We start from the raw sequence: 19,171 nt of genomic DNA, 5'->3' as shown, positions 1-19,171 counted from the left end.
TTTTTTTGGATCTATTTTTTGTAGGTACCTACATCATTTTCATGGCCCGCTCTCTATCGTTACCTCTTTTTTTAAAAGCTTTTATTACACTTGCAATGTATGTAACTATGTTTGTTTGGGTGGAATCTTGCAACTCAATTTTAAAGCAGATATATCAAATTTCAGTCTTTTAGGACTTCAGGAAACACATTTTTTAAATGTACAGACTGGGAAAAGTTTATTTTCCTGTTGTTTGAATGAAATCCCTAGCCTACATACCAAATTTCAGTCTTCTAGGACTTAGGGAAGTACTTTAGAACTTTTGACTAGAGGGGTTTTGAATGGCAATAAATCTGAAACCATAACAGGTAGAGAATTGATACTTGGTACGTTTGATAAGTCTGTCAAGGACATATTATCCTGAAAATATCAGCATTCTAGCGATAGACTTTACAAATAATTTGCTTCCCCCATACGTGGGAGTGGAGGGGGAAAATTTTGAATTTCTTAATTTTCCTGTAGTTTGTATGCAATTTCTAGTGTACACACCAAATTTCAGTCTTCTAGGACTTCGGGAAGTACCCTAGAATTACAGACTAGAAGTTTTGACTGTCAATAAATCTGAAACTATAAAAGCTAGACAATTGATACTCAATGCGTTTAATAAATCTGCCAAGGACATCTTATCCTGAAAATATCAGCATTCTAGCGACAGAATTTACAGATTTGCTTCACCCATAAGAGGCGTAGAGGGGGGGCATTTCCAATTTCTTAATTTTCCTGTAGTTTGTTGTCAATTTCTAGTCTACATACCAAATTTCAGTCTTCTAGGACTTCGGGAAGTACCTTAGAGGTTTTGAGTAGAGGTTTTGATGATCATCAGTGAGGGACGAAATCGGCGTATTTTAGGTATCAATAAATCTGTAACCATAAAAGCTAGATATTTGATACTTGGTATATTTGATAAATTTGCTGAGGACACCTTATACTGCAAATTTCAGCTTTCTAGCGTCATCCAGACCGAAGTTATGACGAGTCGAAAATACGGCGAAACACTTCGAGAAAAAGGTACGTAGCGCCCCGGCCGCCGTTTGGCTCGTCTTGGCGGGGGCACTGCCGTGCCCCCTGATCCAATAAGAGTACAAATTAATTAAAATACTACCAACGTTTTTTTTTATTAAAAGCAAATTATCTCTGAATATTCAGTTTCACAATGACGCAGTCTTTGAAAAACAAAAATCCGATAAAACTTTCAACAATAATATATTTTCTTTACAAACAGTTATAGCTTTCTAAATTTAGCCCTTTGTTCACATTTTAGATAAGGAGGTAAATAACGGCAAACAAACTTTGATTACTATCGGGAAAAGCTCTTTCATTTCAGCTAAGAGCTTTTCCAAAGTTTATATCGAAAGCGAGGCTCAATAAAAATTAGATAATTTCGTTTTGCGTAATACGTTCAATACGTATTGACGCAAATTCTTCATTTTAACGAAATTAATAGATGATAAAAGTACCAAAAGGGATAAGTGTAAAGTGGATAAAATAACTGTACCTGTACCTGCTTATTTAGCTAACACTAGGAAAAGTAAAAAAAATACGAGTAGGTAGGTCCTGCTTATACGTTGATTATGTCAGGCAGTCAGTATATCTTTTTTATGTATAAGTGTAGAGTTCGACGTACCTTCCTACGAAAATGTTGTGGTACTCCAGCTGGAAGGCGGGCCACTAGACGCATAGCGTGCAGCCACTCCGTGAAGCCACCTTCTCCTGGCCCTTCCGCGCCCGGCGTCACGCCGAAGCGAGCGCTTGTGTCGCCAGCTACCATAATAAATCACACTTCACACTAATGTTATAAAGGCAAAAGTTTGTATGTTTGTGTGAAGGTATGTGGGTATGTTTGTTACTCCTTCACGCAAAAGCTTCTAGACGGATTTGGCTGAAATTTATCCGGAAATTGATTAAATCCTAGATTAACATTTAGGCTACTTTTTATCCCGGAAAATTTAAGAGTTCCCACGGGATTTTAAGGAACCTATATTGAACACAGGCGCGGGCATCAGCTAGTATACCATAATTCAGGCAGACGAGGAAAAGCAATCAAAATATTCGGAGTGTACCTACTTAATCATAATTTCCCTGAACGTTCTGTAGTTCAAAAAGAGTCGAATATTGAGGACACTATAACATGCGGGCTGCGGCATATCACCCATAAGATTGGATAGCGGTAGAAATTCTTTTAGATACATGAGTTCCCGAGGAAGGCAACTATCAGAGAGAAGTAGAGAAGAGTAGTCAAGCGTTCAACCAAACTGAAGTGACGACCTACATAATTCTAGCAAGAACGTAGGTAACGAATAAGACAAGACCAATTTTAAAACATTTTCGCGAGATTACCACCTTCGGAAATTTTAACACGTCGTTTATTATCGGTTAAAGCGAAAAGCTTAGAGCTTCTGAAGAAGTTTTTTAAAACTAAACATTATAGGCTTACGCTTGACTGCAATCACACCAAACATTAGGTAAGGATGCAGCTGCTTAAAATGGAGCACCTCTCTCTGGTGCCTAATCACTCTTGTTTAGAAAAAGTACCGATATTATACCTAGCTGGCGGGGGAAACGGAAGCCGGTAGGATATTCCAAAATATTCTAGCAGTGCGTATTAGAAATGAGGTAACTCTCATGAGGAGCCGAATTCGGAAGACGCGAATTGTGAATAGGTTTCTCACTCTGATGCCCTGATAATAATTGACTGCTTCTTCTTTCCAGCAGCAAGTAAATTCATAATACTTTACCTAGGTACTTCATAAGATATAATTTTTAAATATGAATTTCATAATATCTTGGTACGTAATAACATAAGTCATAGAAATAATTCGTAAATAGTATTTTAGATATAGTTTTAGGTAGGTATTTTACAATAATTTAGTCCGAGTAAACCTACGAGTGCCAAATGGTCGCATTAATGACCCAGCTCTCTAAATGAGAATAATAAAATTTATATCTCTAGCAAAAAACAAAGAAAAAATTATTTATATAAATGAGAATCCAAATATTAAGTGAGTAAATATTATCTTAATCATTACAAGTACTATATCCCCCGCAAAAGAAACCTCTTTCAGGCGCCAATTGGGATAAGAGATCGATTCGGTCGTTCGCATAAAAATGGCAAAAATACTGCGAGATTAGTAGATAATATTAAGTATTAAAGTCATCATACTACTAAGTATTTAAAAATATTCGCAAATCTGTTTTTTGTCAATCAATTCTTAATCCTTCGAATTTAGTTTTCTCGCGTTCTTTTTAGAATAGTACTTTTGCAATATTAAATCTTTACTTTCATAATAATTAATTTACAATATAAAAATCATATAATAAACAATAAAAATTAACAAAGCTTCTTTATTATTTTCTTCTTCTAGTTTATTTATTGCAGCGGCATTTAGAAGTTATTCTTCAACTGTTCTACCATTATCATAATATTAAACTATACATATTAGGTAGGAATTTCCACTTTCTTAAAACTCTACTTCCTCCTATGAAAGAACTTTACCTTCTATAAGTTCTCTAAGGTTATCTACCCGGTTGTTAATTGAATTTACGATATTAGAAGCTGAATAAATCAATAGAGAATACTAGCATAACATAACTGCATCGTAATCTATATTAAATGGTCTATCCTCTATCCTATATTACATTATGTTGTTTAAAAATGTGTTTCACAATGCAGTACCTGAGGCTGTCCTTGCAGAACTTGCCAAGTTCCTGAGGGAGTTCAGAATAGCACTCATCTGTCCTGTGCGACGCGTACATTTGACACCGAATGCATATCCTTACAACTACACTTACACTCAGTTACTTAACGATTGAATAACAACATTGTGCTAACACGTCATTTTTTTTTTAAATATGTAAAAATTTCGATGATTCCGGTCAAATGCACAAAGTAAAGCTGATGTATAAGGGAAGTTAAAACGTGCCATATTTTCAAAACATTTATTACGGGGCTGTCGGTCAAGCAGCTGACGCAATGTTTACTGATCAAGTGGGGGAGCGTTGGGGCTGCTCACCCTCTACTACCTCACTGGAATGGCTTTAACTTTAAATCGATGCGCGGAAAAAATGCGCGATCACGAAATTGGTTAAAATGCCGATGCAAAGTGTCGTGGTAGCTGTCTGCCTAGGGCATGCGCAAATGGACACACGACCGTTATCTGTGTGTGTGTTGTCTATTGATTTCACAGTTGTGTACGTCAGTCACCGACATGGCACTGTAAAAAGCACTCTGTGTCTACACACTTTAATGTGCGTAGGGTTATTTCGAGACACTGAATGAAAACGTTGCGTCTTGCTCCTCTATTCATAAAGTCTTAGGAGTTAGACTCTTAGAAATCTTCATTGTACTGAAATAGAAAAGAGATATGTACCTACCTTAAAATATATATTTTGATGGCCTAACAATATAGTCCGTTTGGGCATTAACACAAGCTTTTGAAACTTTCACAAGTATTTTTGAAAAACTAAATACATCTACCACGGGTTCAGAATGGCTTTCCCTACCAAGAAGAAACGGCAAGATTCGGTGGTTGCTCTTTTCAAAGATTCGATATATTTAGTATGCTATGTATAAAAGTAAGTAAGTAAATGCAATCCCGCGCATTGCTGAAGCGAGGTGCTAGTCTAGCTTTTATAGGTACATATTGTAAAATGTCATCATCATCAATGTAAAATGTCATGTATCATATTGTGTGTATCAATGTGTTTTTTCAGGAGCATACTTTTATAACATTTTTGAACTTGTGTCAGTCACAACATAAAGCAGACAGACAAGTCTGAAAATGCAGAATTTTGTTATAAAAGATTACACTCATTCCCACAATGAGGCTATCAAACTTTGGTGCCGCTAAAGCCGCAGAAGAACTTACATGACGAAATATAAACCAAATCTTGAATATAATATATTATAGGTTATATTATAACCTGTAGCTGTCTGATATATTGCTCTATAACAGGGGTCTACAAACCACGGCCCGCGGGCTAAATCCGGCCCGCCAGTGGTACCATCAATCCGGCCCGTGAGAGCTTAATACTAGTGTCATCAATCTGGCCCGCGACAGCCAATTTCTTATTGTTGTTACTATTGCTGTGATAAGTTGAAGAAAAAAACACATAATGATAATTACCTACTCAAATTTATTTACTTGCAAGGTAAAACTTAACCACAGAAATGATGACGCAGAAAACTTGTATCTAAGTTTAAGCATTAATAACTAATAAATAACGTTAAGTAATTGAAATGCAAAAAACGCGTATATTTGTTTAGGTCGCGCACTTTGCGACTAGTCTAGCTAGAAAATAATATAGGTACTTAGTTAAGGGCAGAAAAATTTAAACTGTTTTGGCCGTTGGAACATACTGACAAAATCATTATGGCCCTAAGGCTTCAAAGTTTGGAGACCCCTGCTGTATAACATCGCATGTTTAAAAGGCTCTATGTACGTACTAATGTGACGCAGGAGAACAGTAAAAGCGGCGCAAAGCTTCTTTTGTTGTCGGTAGAGTCGATCTCGCATACGTAAACATCGCGCTAAGCTTTCGCCCGCTATTTGTAAACTGCTTTTCCATTCCTCGGCTTGCTCTCGTAGTTCATGAATACCTATAAGTAGATACAAATATACCTATGTAAATTAGTGTTTATGTACCTATTCAAAGTTAGCTCGCTTCCATCTTAGACTGCATTACTTGACCACCAAGTGAGATTCAGTCAAGGGCTAACTTGATTGGAATAAAATAAAATAAATGTGTAATTTCTTATAATAATATAAAGTATTAGGTATGAAGTTCCGTTGATTTTCACAGTCGGTAGGTACTCGTATATTCTTTCAGTTTTTTTGCGTGGTATTTTAGGTTCTATTTAACCAATTTTGTTGTTCTTTCTGATGTATTTAAAAGACTTTGTAAAGTTTCAGTACGATATTTAGACCTTAAATATAATTGATAATCGTGATCTCCAGTAGGCACATGATGCATGAAACAAAGCTACTGTTACACGTAATTCTGAAAAAGTTTTCAGTTAAGTAAGTAATACTTATTAGTTAGGTATTAGTTATTACCTAACGATTCCAAATAACTGCGTTCGATAGCACTAGTTTGGTCTCCACAGTTTGATTGCGATGATGTGATCGATGCGGCTGTGGTAGATCTGTATAAAATAATTTATTATTATTAATCTAATGGAACAAAATAATACTCCTTTGCGCTGCGCAGTTGGGTAAAAAGAAAAGTCCTGACTCACACACTCATAAACGCTCAGCCCAAACTATTGGACCTAGAAAGCTGATATTTTGCACAGGATTCCCTTTAGGTATATTTTAGACAAAAAATAAGGCCGGGTTTTTCGAAATTCTCACAGGATATGGAATGACTTTGACTAGTCTAAATGTAGGTAAGTATATTTTTTCCTTTCAAATCATATATATCCATTTCATAATGCTCCTTGCAAAAAATGACAGCACTTGATTTTAATTACCTATGTCAATTATTTAGAAATATTGTACAACAGAACTAGCAACATTTATCTTTATTTACTTACCCCTGGCTGAATCCAATGGCGCTGCTACAACTCCAGTCGTGTTGATCCGCATAGATATCGTTCAATAACTCTTCTATTAAATCCTTTACATCTCGTTTCTGTTAGTACAGGAAATAAAGAAAATAAACTAATTATTCTTCTTCATATTCTATTTTTTCTAACATTTTTTAGTAGTTTGACTTATGTTTAGTATGTGGACATTCCGTTGAAATTTGAAAGTGGCAACTTGTTCCGATTAGGTAAGTTAAAATGCCGACACGTGTGGTTTGGATGACAATAAATGATTATGGCACCATTGAGCGTCCTGCATCGCTGATGATGGAGGTAGGAGATGGACATCAAGAACTCTTTGATGACAGATTGCAGGATAGTCGAATTTGGACTCATTAGCTTTGTATTCATGAGTAGGTCCTGTACTTTCAAGAATATTCCTAATATCTGTTCACATGTAAGAAAGCGTTTATGTATGAACAATGAACATACTTAATATACTTAGGAGTATATTTTTTGTTCTTTTTTAACGGACGTAAAAGCTCTCGTGTAAATGAGGTCTTATACTTTATCTGTAATATCCATCGAGTAATATCATATAGCAAGTCACAACATAATACTATATGTAGAGTTCAAAATTACCTGGTGTTGATTTTTGATTGGCGGCGGCGGAGGGATATTTCTTTGTTTTTGTTTAGAGTTTACTTTTGGTATTTTAATTTTTTTACATTTTTTCTCCGGGTTCTGTTTTGGGGCATAAAGTGACGAAAAATCTAGTTCGAATTTCACTACTTGCAAATTAATAGGTTGATCTATTATTATTGTTTTCATGATAACGATTTGATAACGAAACTGTCACCTCAACTTGGCAAGTAAACGGAAGTAGACACTATTTTATTATTTTTTCTACTTATTTGCTAAACAAGTTGGTATCAGGGAATGCTGTAGAGTACTGCTCGATAGAGGCAGCGGGGACGCCCGATAGTCAGAGTCACCCACTCATTTGCTCGTCCTGATATCGCCGATAAGGCTTAATATATTCGTTTGAATGTATACCAAATGAGCTAAATCGAAACGCACACAGAGAGCCAGATTCGATTCTAGTGAAAAAGAGGAAAATAAAATTACAAATCAACTTTATTAAGCTATATTAGTCAACTCCAGCATCATTATCGTACTTAGCAAGTGTTTGAAACTCTTATTTTAATTTTACTGTAGTTTAATAAAGTTTGCTGTTGATTTATTCCTCTGCTTGTTAACTACTCATTAATCAGGCGATTCAACTTTTTTTTATCTACCTACATATATTTATAATTCTTATTGATAACTTATATTTAGCCTAATGTTGTTAGTTTATAAGTTTAGTAGTAAGTAGTAGTAGAATTTGTTATACCTAGATTTAAGTATTATAACTAGATTCAATCATTGTGTTACATGTTCTACATATTGTCGACGAAACCTATAACAGGTATGCGGAAAAACTCATCAAAATTATGAATACACCTGCTTTGTAAACTCTGTGAAAATTTCTTCTAAAATAAATAAAATATTATTATTATAAGGAGTTATACAGAACTCTATTAAAATATATGTATAATCGGTGAATAATATTAGTTATTACATTTGCTTACATCGACGCAGTGCAAGTTGTTCTTTAGATATAGTTCGTAATTTTCAGTAGTTCTAGTGCGCTGTTTATTTATCTATTTTAATTTAACTATGCCTAAGTTGGTAGGTACAAGAATATCTACTTATAGCTACCTTGTACTACCATATGTTGGAGCTCTGTTCTCACGTATCACTAAATATATCATCCTAGGATACTGCCATTATTCAATAATAAGAATTTGGATTGGATAATGTAAGGAATGCATAAGGACATTATTTAATTATCCGTGGGAAGTGGTATATATTATTACCTAAAGATTCGGACATACCTATATACTACGAGTATGTCGCTCAGTCTGCGCGAATCCTAAAACAAACTCTATTAGTTAAATCTCCTTTCGAATTTTAATTCGCACGAGCGTTAAAAATGCGTTGCGCTGAAAATACAAAATGCGCGTTAAAAAAGCGTTAACGTGTGAACAGATATTTGGGAATGCATTTGTTCTTTTTGAAGGCTTTTTTAACGGACGTTAAAAAAGCTCTCGTGCGAATGAGGCCTACAGGTAAAATATTATTTGGAAGTCCGATGGTCGGAACTATTTGGATTCTTCCACTTCCGATATGTATGTTTGTTACCATGGCAACAATTATTTATCAACTCAACTTATTATCAGGAATAGAACGTTTTTGAGCTCGTATTTTTTGCTTTATAGTTTTTTTTGATTTCTAATCATGAGTGAGAATAAACAGCCAAGTCAAGAGCAGCAACCTGGCTTTTGTTCTGCAACGTGTGTCGATCGGGCAAGCTTTCAACAGGAAATCAAGAAACCCGAACCTAAGACCTCTGATTTTCTTACTACTTGTAATCTGCCGAAGAGATTTGAGCATCCTCGTAAGTACAGTATAATATAGCTACTCGTGCACGCAACATGTACCCTGTGCCCTCAGTATAAGATTTTACTTCTCACCAACGTTGATAGTATTTGAGAAACGATTCTCATCGATCCTGCACCTGGTCTCTCTCCGATCGTGTCGGATTTCCGTATATTGGGATATGAGAATCAGAGAATAGAGAGTGCACCTGTGTTTGTGCACACACTAAGTGCACCATAATAATCTCCTGCGCAGTTAGCAAATCTCTACGGAACTTGGCCGCTACGGCCGAAATTAGGTCGTGAGGAATTTTATTATTATCACTGTTTCAAGATAGTTAGGTACGCCATTGCAGACTATAGATGTAGGATAGATATAGATAAAGGATTCAACAACGTAATTTACCATGGAGATGGTGTCATTGATCCTGGTTTAGTGCCCACATTTATAAGGGTATGTAATAATATGCGGGTGGCACGTAGGTACCAATTGACTTGAAATTGGAGAGCAATGATCGTTTTAATTCAAACTACTTGGTAAAGAGTGCCAGTAAAAAAAACAGACAAAGTGTAGGTAAAAAATAATATTTTAATACCTAGATATCTGTGGGATATAAAAGGTATTACCAAATATACAGCTGCTATAGGTATAAATAAACGGTAATAGCTTAGTGGCTAATATTTTATCCTGCTAGTCAAGAGATCGAAGGTTCGATGCCGGACACGTACCTTTAACTTTTTGGAGTTATATGTGCGTTTTGAGAAATTAAATCACTTCTGAGCACTTGCTTTAACCACTAACGGTGAAGGAAAACATGCCAAGACAGAATATTATGGAAATGTTCTCAAAGGTGTGTGAAGTGTGCCAATTCGCACTGGGTCAGCGTGGTGCACTAGGGCCTAATTCCTTTTCATTCTGAGAGGAGACCCGTGCTCAGTAGTAGGCTGGTGATGTACTTGATCATAATGATGATGATGATGATAAATATAAATGATATGAAAATATTTTTGCAGATTGGTTTAACGGGTATGGATGTCAGACCAACAAGCAGCATCCATTTTACAGAACCTCGGCAAGCGAGTATGGGTGGTATCCACCAGGTAACCCATATTTTAAGTCTTCTTGCTTCTTTTTAGCATTATAATCGGGTATGATGTTTGTTCCTTCAGCTTTAAAACAGAATAACCTAATTATAATAAACCCACGAAAGCGTATATTTGTTGAAGTGAAAACTTCTTTCGCGTTGGCCGATTTTAGGATAGGTAAAACTTTAAAATCGCGTCATCGACATGCTAATGTACTTAAATAGTGCTCGCAGTGCTGATAGATTTAAAACTAAATATTAAAATTGTGAATTAAATTACGAAATTTTAATTGTTCAAAAGCATTAAGTAAGTATGTGAGTACAATTAATTTGAAAATGCAAAAAAAAAAACACTGTTATTTCTTACTTCGATGAAATAACTCCATTGATTACCAATTTTTGAAAAACGACGTTTGTAAATACATGTTATAATAGTAGATGAACATACGAATACGATCTAAGAACCAGTGTCCTACATTTGCACGGTAAAAAATTCGAATGAAATAAATTATAAAGTTCAAAACAATTATTATAGTTCCTTATAGAAGGTTCATTGAATGACTGAATATGTTTCAAATTAACTAGTATCTGTACAAATGTTTTATAGGCTATCACTCGGTCCCGACAGCGTTTTTTCCCAAGAACCAGCATTTCTCGAATTACCTGGCGAGCGCTGGGATGTACCGCAACTATTCGCTCAATACCGCCTTGGACCCCGTCCCGCAATCATAAGGTTTTTTCATCTAGAAATAAGCATGATTTTTATTAAGATAGGTACTCGTATTTTTTTTATGCGCACTTTTGTTTCTGTTAAGATAATAGAGTTTTAATTTTAAATAGTTTTATTTGTCTAATACTTTCGTATATTGTTAAATGATTGTTAATCGTTCTTCTGTATGGAATTATTGGAACTTCGATCATAAACTCTGGTTATGGACCTGCCGATTGTGAACTGATAATAATAATTGATGGTGTTATCAATTATAGATCTTATCAAGATTTTGTGCGTAAACAAAACTAATTAACTTAAATGTTTTAAATAGGTAGTTATATTAATTTTCTTGTTCAGGTTAGAGAATATATTTAAGAGCTGTTAAAGGATTTCAATTAAATGATTTTCTTTGCAATTTTATGTTTTATTTCGTAGTTTGCTATTATATATACATAAAAATATTAGATAGGCAATAATTATGTGGTATTTGTTCGTGGTTTTTTTTTATACAGCGGGGGAAATCCTCACCCACACCCAGCCCACCCGGCTCTACCTACCCAGTTGTAGAGACGGCCTTTTACCGGCTAAAAACCCCTGCTGAAGGTATTCTTGTAGGCCGAATACCCGCCCTTCAGTTCGCTATTTGCTGACATCTATATATTAATTAGTATACCAAATAAGTAAGGAGTCTTTTGCCTAGACTCGCTGGCAAGAGCCTGGAAATTGCCTTCCTTTTACTTCTGTACCGCAAAGAGCCTTACATACAGAACATTTTAGCGGAATAAATTAGTGGAATCGATAACCTTTTAATTATCTACCTTATAGCTTAACCACTTTAAATTTTAAATGATTAGGTAAATAGATGTGCTATTTTTACTGAAAATGAAAATTCCTTCAGGAATTCTTTCCTTCATGATAATGAAAGGGTTAATGATTGGGATAGTGAAATGAAAAGGTACCCCTTTCATTCAAGTTAAGAGAATAGGCATCTTCTAGACAAGCGCGCTCCACCTTAGGCTGCATCATCACTTGCCACCTGATTGCAGGCAAACGCTAGTCTATATGAATTAAAAAATTACCTTCCATTTAGTGTATAATATTATCAAGCTTTAATAGATTAGCATAATAGATTATGACGTGGTAACATCCAAAAATTTGTTCAGGTTACTATTCGGTATCATCAGTGTTCTTCCCCGCGGGGCAAAAGTTCACGAACCAGCTCGCCGCCGCCGGGATGTACCGCAACTACAGCCTCAACACCGGCATGGACCCCGTCGGTTATCGTTGACCTTACACCGTCTAAGGCCTCCTTTACACGAGAGCTTTTTTAACGTTCTTTAAAAAAGCCTCCAAATAGAGTAAATGTATTTCCGTTCATCTGTTCACACGTAAAAAATCATTATCGTGTGAACAGATACTTGGGAATACATTTGTTCTAAATTTTCTCTCACATAAATGAGGCCTTACGTAACCATGATTTTTCTATTATAGTCATTTAAATTTTTTAACGTTTTAATTAATAAATAAAATTTTAATTTCAGTTTTCCTTTAATTATTATTTATATATTTTAACATATAAACCTACATTTTATTTTTTTCAACATGTATCCTTAGTGAATAATATGGATAGTGAATTGATGTTAGCGTAGCGGGCTAATTCCCACGAGAGCTTTTCTAACGTCCGTTAAAAAAGCGTTCAAATAGAACAAATGCATTCCCAAGTACAAGTATATGCGTGCGAAATTAGGGCTAAGGTGTTGGCTAACTCTTAGTGCAGTGTAAGTGTTCGTAAATAACGTTGAAAATTGTAATCACTATTCAGTCGGATGCATAATACCAAAAATTTCCACGAAGAAAATTACACATTTGGTTTCCCTCATTAGTAATCTGATTCAAGTTTTCTCTGAAGAGTGAATGGGGAAGTAAAAAAATTAAAACACTCATAATTACTGACTTACCAAAAGAGGTATTTATTTAATATATATTTATTAGTAGATTAACATGCATTCAAATTCCATTACATTATTACTTTCGTATAGACATGGATGCCACGTGTTTTTGTTAGACTTTGTTATCAGACTAAATTTTTATTGCTGTATTTCGTAAAACACAGTTTTCATTCATTACAATTTTTTTCTTTAGAACGTATTGTGTTATTATTATTAATATGCGATTTAGAGATCTCTAAATCACGTAATAATTTTTCTCAAGAATTTCTCAAGAAAAAAAAATGTAACTAATGAAAACTAAACAAGGCCGTGTTTTAAAAACTGAAGTTTAAACCACAGTTACGAGCTAGTTCCACGTCAATTTTCATCATTTCTGAGGCAGTATGTTTCTTGCCCAATTTCACAGAGTTGCAATGTACATACGACCAAACATGAGCAATAAATCTAACACAATATTTCATTAATATTTCCAATTTTAAGACTTTTATGATCTTCTTTAGGATGATCATGTCAACTGTTTTAAATAGATCGGTGATAATAGTTAAGCCACCTCAATCCAATACAGTTGTTTCATAATATATTCATCTAGCTTATTTTTTCTCATAACATATAAAAACATATTATATTATAATTAGTTAATACACGGCTAAAACCAAATTGTGGCAATCCATGTCTCTTTAATCTAACTCAAGATCGTTGCGATAATTATTATTCAGATATACTTCACAATCATAGAGGTATATTTAAAATCGCAACAAATCTTGATCATTTTCCATATGAGTAGGTACACAATGTATAACTTGTTTAGCAACAACAACAACAGCTTTATATTTAGTGTTTATATTATTTACCTTATTATTAATAAACGCAGAACAGTCTAATATAAAATTAATATTATCGACTCCTTACAAAATTCAACGACATTACAATCATGTTAAGGTACCGCGTTTTAGATTATAGGTATATTTATTATGTTATTAGTCATCTAATTGCGCATTTCGTAGACACTTATTAATATTAGCTAAAGGTACCGTGTCAAAAATTAGCTACAATGTGCATGTATAAATATAATCTAAGAATATTTAGTTTAGGATGTAATTACAATGCCAAGGCCTCAGTAGTACAAGACATCTACCTATAAGATGACTATTTAGATTAGCTTGCTGACATGGCTTATAAGTAATAAAAAAATCTTGAGTTAACTATTGAGTAACTCTTTCATGGGTGTTTACTTTATTGGTACTCAGCATCGTATATATTTCATATAATTTTCGTTGTAGTTAAACAGTAACGTGTGATGAAAACAATAAGGCATACGCATCAATATGACAATAAAAATTCCACCTGCACAATGCAAGTTATTTAAATAAAATTAAATGCAAAGTTATATTTATATAATTATGTACCTATGTTTATAATGATCATAATATGGTTAGTACTAAGTACGAAGTTTATTTTTGAGGTTTAGAATAGGTAAGAAGAAAAGGCGCCATGCAAGAATTTGGTTAAGTACGGAGATCTGATCTTGATATGAATTTACACAGTCAATTTTCTACTCCGAAAGAACTTTGTAAGTTCGTAAAGTTAAGATTTTTCTTAAAAACTAAAAATAAATACGACTTCAAAACTAAAATACTAAACGATATCTAAATAATCTTTACGGTTACAGTCATTGATCAAACAATGCATCAACGTTACGAAAATGACTAAGCATGATAGGTATAAAGACATTGCGTGAGAAACACACAAATACAACAATACTAATCTTATAACTACGAGATACAACTAGTAATAAGATATATAAAATGTGGAATATTTTTTGCATTCAACAATATTGTCTTAAATAGCATTGCTTCAACGGCTTGCACCCCGTTTCCAACAACCACACCAGGAATCTAAATTTTTTAAAGTTTTTCCTCATATAGAAATTTTCCTTTTACTTGCGATTAAGCATCACGAAGCTGGCAAGAATGAAGTGATAATCCCTCCTCCATAAATATTTCTAATTTATGACCTAATGTTCAGGATTTTAGCTAGAGAGTCAGCGTACAAGGTAACTCAGAATCGGGTTTCAACATTTGAAGAATGAAGTTTCAATATTTTTGAATCTATACATACATATAGAGTAATAAAGGCAGATTTAGGCTTCGGTTAACTTTTATCGCAGTTTAAAAGTTAAGAGTAAAAGGGAGTAACAAGATAAACATTTTGATTTCATAATATTGATAGAATAAAGAATTTTTGATAGCTTGAACATAATGATTTTTCTAAAAAATACATTGAAATATACTTATTTATTTACCTAAAACTTTAAATTTTTAAACAATTATCTCAATTCAGAATTAAGTTTTGTTATTAAAGTAATAAAGTCTGTATTCTAACAAATAATTAAGATTTAAATTTCCGTGAAGCTGCCGATTTGTAGTACTTTCTACCATTAGAGGAATCAAAGGCCATAGCAGCTTAAATGATGCAAGACAGAAAACTTGCAATATGAAATAAAATGTAGTAGAAAATAAGAACTACCCAAAAAGATAAAAGATTGCTACAGTGGAAGATTTCTATACTTCTAGTGTTAGACGAGACGCTAATATGCGCCGCGCTTCGAACGGATTCGATCACAATGTAGCTCAGTTGATTCGTACTTTATTAAACTTATTGTAAAAAATCTATCGTTATATTACATTAAGACTATGCATACACATTCTGTTTTTTTTTTTTTTGTAATTCTACGCTATATAACGTCGAAACTGATTTTCGTTAATTTGTGGTCGTGAAATTGTAAAAACAAATAAATGATAAACTAATGACGATCTACCCGAATATCTCTAGCGATAAAGTACATTTTGATGTGATGGGAATCAGAAATTCTACTTACTTGAAGTTTGTACCGCCCTGGATTTTAAATTTCGTAGCTATGTTTGGTAGAGTCAAACCTGATATTTTAAAACGAAGTTACCTCTCCATTAGACTCTTGATTTTGGGCATTGCAGTTCAGTGCCTTATGCCAATAGTGATTTTGCTTTCAATTATTCGATGTTTTCGTTAAGATTTATTTTTGAATTTTTTATGCCTTATGGTACACCCGATAAACACTTTCATTTTCATACGTTGAATAGTTTTATATATTTATAGCCAAACACAACCAAGATATTTTGTAACAACTTTGATGTTGCTAAAACAATTTCGTATAGATAGATACGATGTTCAATGTTACCTATTGTATAAGATATCGAATACAAAGGTACCTTCAAGTTACCTTCTGTAAGTATGCTGTCACGACAACCGAAGATAAGCCCAGCCTAGTGGGACACGGCTGTAAGTCAGATAAGACCAGGCTCACATCAATTTCCTACATTACGCATTGTTATTTCGAATGGAGTCTTATCAGAAGACCAACAGCTTCTTTTGTTCTCAAAACTCATGGATCTTGTCCTGTTTATGATTTCTTCACTGTTGATTTTATTATTTAGGTTGATTCGACTGCTATATCAAGTGTGAACTGGCAAATATATTATCTCAATTTGACAACTTTGTAGAAAAAACTGTTTCCTTCTTCAGTATGGTGATTTTATACCTACTCCTCCCAGTGTAGGTAAAGCCTTGCTTGTATGCATGCTTTTTCAAATGTTCCAAGTTCCTGTCGTGATACGTGGACTTTGACACGGTGGAGTACGAAATAATATAAACTTGCCAGTTCACAGTCAATATTCATTCAACATTTTTTGAATATTTATCTGTGCGATGATAATAATAGGTAGGGCTTCAGTTGTTAACAAATTGAAAAACTACTTTATCTGACTCAGTACTAGATTCCTATCGACTGTTCACAACAAACATCGTAAAGATGTGGTCCTCAAAGGTGTTAATGGTGGTCTCTCCGTCACCTGCTCCATACAAACGTAGGTTGGTTCTCATTTGAATATTGACTAGTTAAACTCGACGTAATTTTGTAGACACGTACTAAAACTAAAATCTAAGTCTGTATAGTTTTCAGATATCCGTAAAAATAACTACTTTTACATTTACATGTAAATTTTTGAAACCGCGTAATCTGAATATTTTAACGGAAATCTGGAAGACCACAGGCATCTAGAACGAATCTACAATTTTTATTGAGTTTAATTGGTTAGCGTTCAAAATATGAGAGCTAAACTATACGTTTGTTTGAAGCGCTATACGAATAAACCCCTTTTAAGGTTGGTTTTCGATATTGGGATCGTGTTACATGTCCCCAAAGATTCCCGCGAAGGTTTTGCGGAGGTTCTTCATGGTGTCCTCTGCATCTTCTGTGAGAGTAGCGCTGAGCGAGCCCTGCCGCGCGAAGCCACTGCGAGCGGTGCTGGCGGCGGAGGGCGCGGTGGCGAGCGCCGAGGTGCTCGCCGTGCTGGGCGCAGCTGATGCCGAAGACACGGTCGATGATTGAGATGCTGTTAACAAACCAAGGTGTTAGATAGACACAAGTTCTTATTTCTGTGTTTTGGTACAATAAGCAATTACTAAGTCGGTTTTTGAGAATTTTGAATTATTAAAAACCAAACCCAGGTCATATCAGACCCGTAGATAGATTATTTGATTTGTTGCAATGTTTGTATAAAACTCTGAAATTCGTTAATAACAAAATTAAAATATCTAATATGACAAAAATACTATTTTTAACAACGTCGGTTGTGCAGATAAACAAAGACCGACTTATGCACTTCTCGTACCAAGCTACAGTTTTATGACGCTATTTAGCAAACAGCAAATTTTTGATGAATAGGTACTCCAACTGCTGCCTTCGGTATGAAATAAAGCATTTAACGAGGAAGAACAAAGATATTGGATACATCGATGGTCGGATACGATTCAAGTACGTTTGAAATATCGGAAGTGCATTGGCAACCGGTGCCAACTCAATTTTAACAAGTTTATACGATGAAGGAGAAAACTCGGTAGGTGAAGCCACGCGTAAATCATGATGTTTTCTAGCCTTCTTTTGTTCTCTGCCATGTGATTAGCGAATCAAGGTATTTTTTACTTGGACCATCCAAGTCCGCAACGCTTTTTCGTTCAAACTTGTCTCGAGCATCTCTTCCACATTTCTATACTCGCGTCTTACCCAGTTATCCAACAAAAATAAATAGACGAACCAAAAATTAGCATAGCATTATAATAAAATTGGTGAATTGAACAATTAAATAAATAGAAAAGTTACGTAAAGTGGTCTAAAGAAGATCGTAAAAGAAGAAATTTAAAAAGAAAACATGAAATATTTAATGAAAGAAAAAAAAACCTCGGTCTCATTTTACCTTGCGAGTCACGGCGAGCTAACGGTGGTGGCGGTGGTTGCGAGGGTTCGGCCGGGATGGGCGGCAGTGGTCGGTCGATGCTGGCAGCCGTGGCGAGCGGCACGGGTGGTGGTACACTGGGAGGTCCTGAAGCAATTGAGCGTTCTTCGGGCGACGCCGCGCCGCTACCCGCTACTGAGCTCCGGGAAGTAGTCTTAGTTAACCCAGGCCGGCAAACGGACTGAAATTAAACAAACAACCCCTATATTTTACTTTTCCTCTTTCATTGAAGGGATTTAGAACTTAAATAGGAATCATTGACAACTTAGCAGAAATTCCATCTCTAAATTCTTATCATCTCAATGGTTTATGAGGTAAACTGAAATCCAAAAGTTCGTTATTAAGTATCCAACAACTGAACTGTTGTCTACATCTGGGTGAGTGGAGTCTTAGTCTCCTAACGATGCTTCGATGTCGGAGTTAGACGTACCTACTTTGAGTGTGTTCTTTATTCTAGAACACATTCAACGTTGAATCTTCAAAGCTTTTCTAGAATCTAGAGGATTGTGAGGTGTTGTATGTTGGTAGTGCATATTGCTTGCAGTGTTTTATGCTTCTTTAGGAATGGGATATCACATGCTGCACGTTGTACCATACAGATTTGTCTGTTTTGGCGGATTTCAGAAAATTAAGTTTTAGGTTCCTTGTATATCATGGAATAGCAGCTTCCCTTAAAAGTAAGTAAATATTACCCACCTGCATACGTTGGAAGACAAGTTCCGCAAGATGGCGTCGATCCTCCTCTTGCGTGTCACCCATGAACGACGTGGCGGAGTCGTTGAGCTCTATGATGTGCTCTCGACCATCCTTGCCCACCACCAGTTCAAGCGCACATACTTCTAGGCCTCCGAATATCTCGCTCACCTAAAAGAATTACCACCAGGTTGTTTATGGTTAAATCGATCTAGGATTTTAAGGATGGTGTGGCTTAGTTGAGACAGCGCGTGAGTGCACGCAAAACAAGAAGTTAGTCCAAGTTAGAACACGAGGTGCATGACTGCGTATTGTAAACCAGATCTCAGTTCAGTTAGAGTATTTAACACTTAGCTTGTA

General features: G+C 35.0%; 3 protein-coding genes across 7 annotated transcripts in view; 1 reads left to right on the top strand and 2 right to left on the bottom strand.

Moving 5' to 3' along the window:
- The window catches only part of LOC123867226, a 27,908-nt gene extending 8,737 nt beyond the window's left edge, over positions 1 to 19,171 (bottom strand). For 2 of the 4 annotated variants that reach the window (XM_045909183.1, XM_045909185.1), the window contains exons 1-5: positions 7,205 to 7,494; positions 6,572 to 6,669; positions 6,093 to 6,181; positions 5,483 to 5,635; positions 1,664 to 1,800 (exon numbers count right to left, since the gene is read on the bottom strand). In XM_045909183.1, the coding sequence (XP_045765139.1) occupies positions 1,664 to 1,800; positions 5,483 to 5,635; positions 6,093 to 6,181; positions 6,572 to 6,669; positions 7,205 to 7,393 (666 nt within the window). In that variant the 5' untranslated portion in view covers positions 7,394 to 7,494. Of the gene's footprint in view, positions 1 to 1,663; positions 1,801 to 3,712; positions 4,377 to 5,482; positions 5,636 to 6,092; positions 6,182 to 6,571; positions 6,670 to 7,204; positions 7,495 to 19,159 lie in introns of those variants that run through there. The other 2 variants (XM_045909184.1, XM_045909186.1) reach the window with 2 other exon arrangements.
- On the top strand, positions 8,804 to 12,379 carry LOC123867254 (UPF0691 protein C9orf116). 2 transcript variants are annotated; one of them, XM_045909233.1, is made up of 3 exons: positions 8,804 to 9,062; positions 10,057 to 10,143; positions 12,003 to 12,379. In XM_045909233.1, exons 1-3 carry the CDS (start codon positions 8,903 to 8,905, stop codon positions 12,125 to 12,127), a joined length of 372 nt encoding a protein of 123 aa, XP_045765189.1. In that variant the 5' UTR covers positions 8,804 to 8,902; the 3' UTR covers positions 12,128 to 12,379. The 2 variants fall into 2 exon arrangements, with proteins under 2 accessions (XP_045765189.1, XP_045765190.1); XM_045909234.1 differs by lacking the exon at positions 12,003 to 12,379 and adding an exon at positions 10,735 to 11,050.
- The window catches only part of LOC123866734 (synapsin), a 99,431-nt gene continuing 93,044 nt past the window's right edge, over positions 12,785 to 19,171 (bottom strand). The window contains exons 12-14 of the mRNA XM_045908414.1: positions 18,815 to 18,982; positions 18,080 to 18,299; positions 12,785 to 17,218 (exon numbers count right to left, since the gene is read on the bottom strand). Of these exons, the coding sequence (XP_045764370.1) occupies positions 17,013 to 17,218; positions 18,080 to 18,299; positions 18,815 to 18,982 (594 nt within the window). The 3' untranslated portion in view covers positions 12,785 to 17,012. The remainder of the gene's footprint in view (positions 17,219 to 18,079; positions 18,300 to 18,814; positions 18,983 to 19,171) is intronic.

The sequence above is a fragment of the Maniola jurtina genome, chromosome 7 (genome assembly GCF_905333055.1).
Source record: "Maniola jurtina chromosome 7, ilManJurt1.1, whole genome shotgun sequence".
NCBI classification, from domain to species: domain Eukaryota; kingdom Metazoa; phylum Arthropoda; class Insecta; order Lepidoptera; family Nymphalidae; genus Maniola; species Maniola jurtina.
This window is presented reverse-complemented; position numbering and strand designations above follow the sequence as displayed.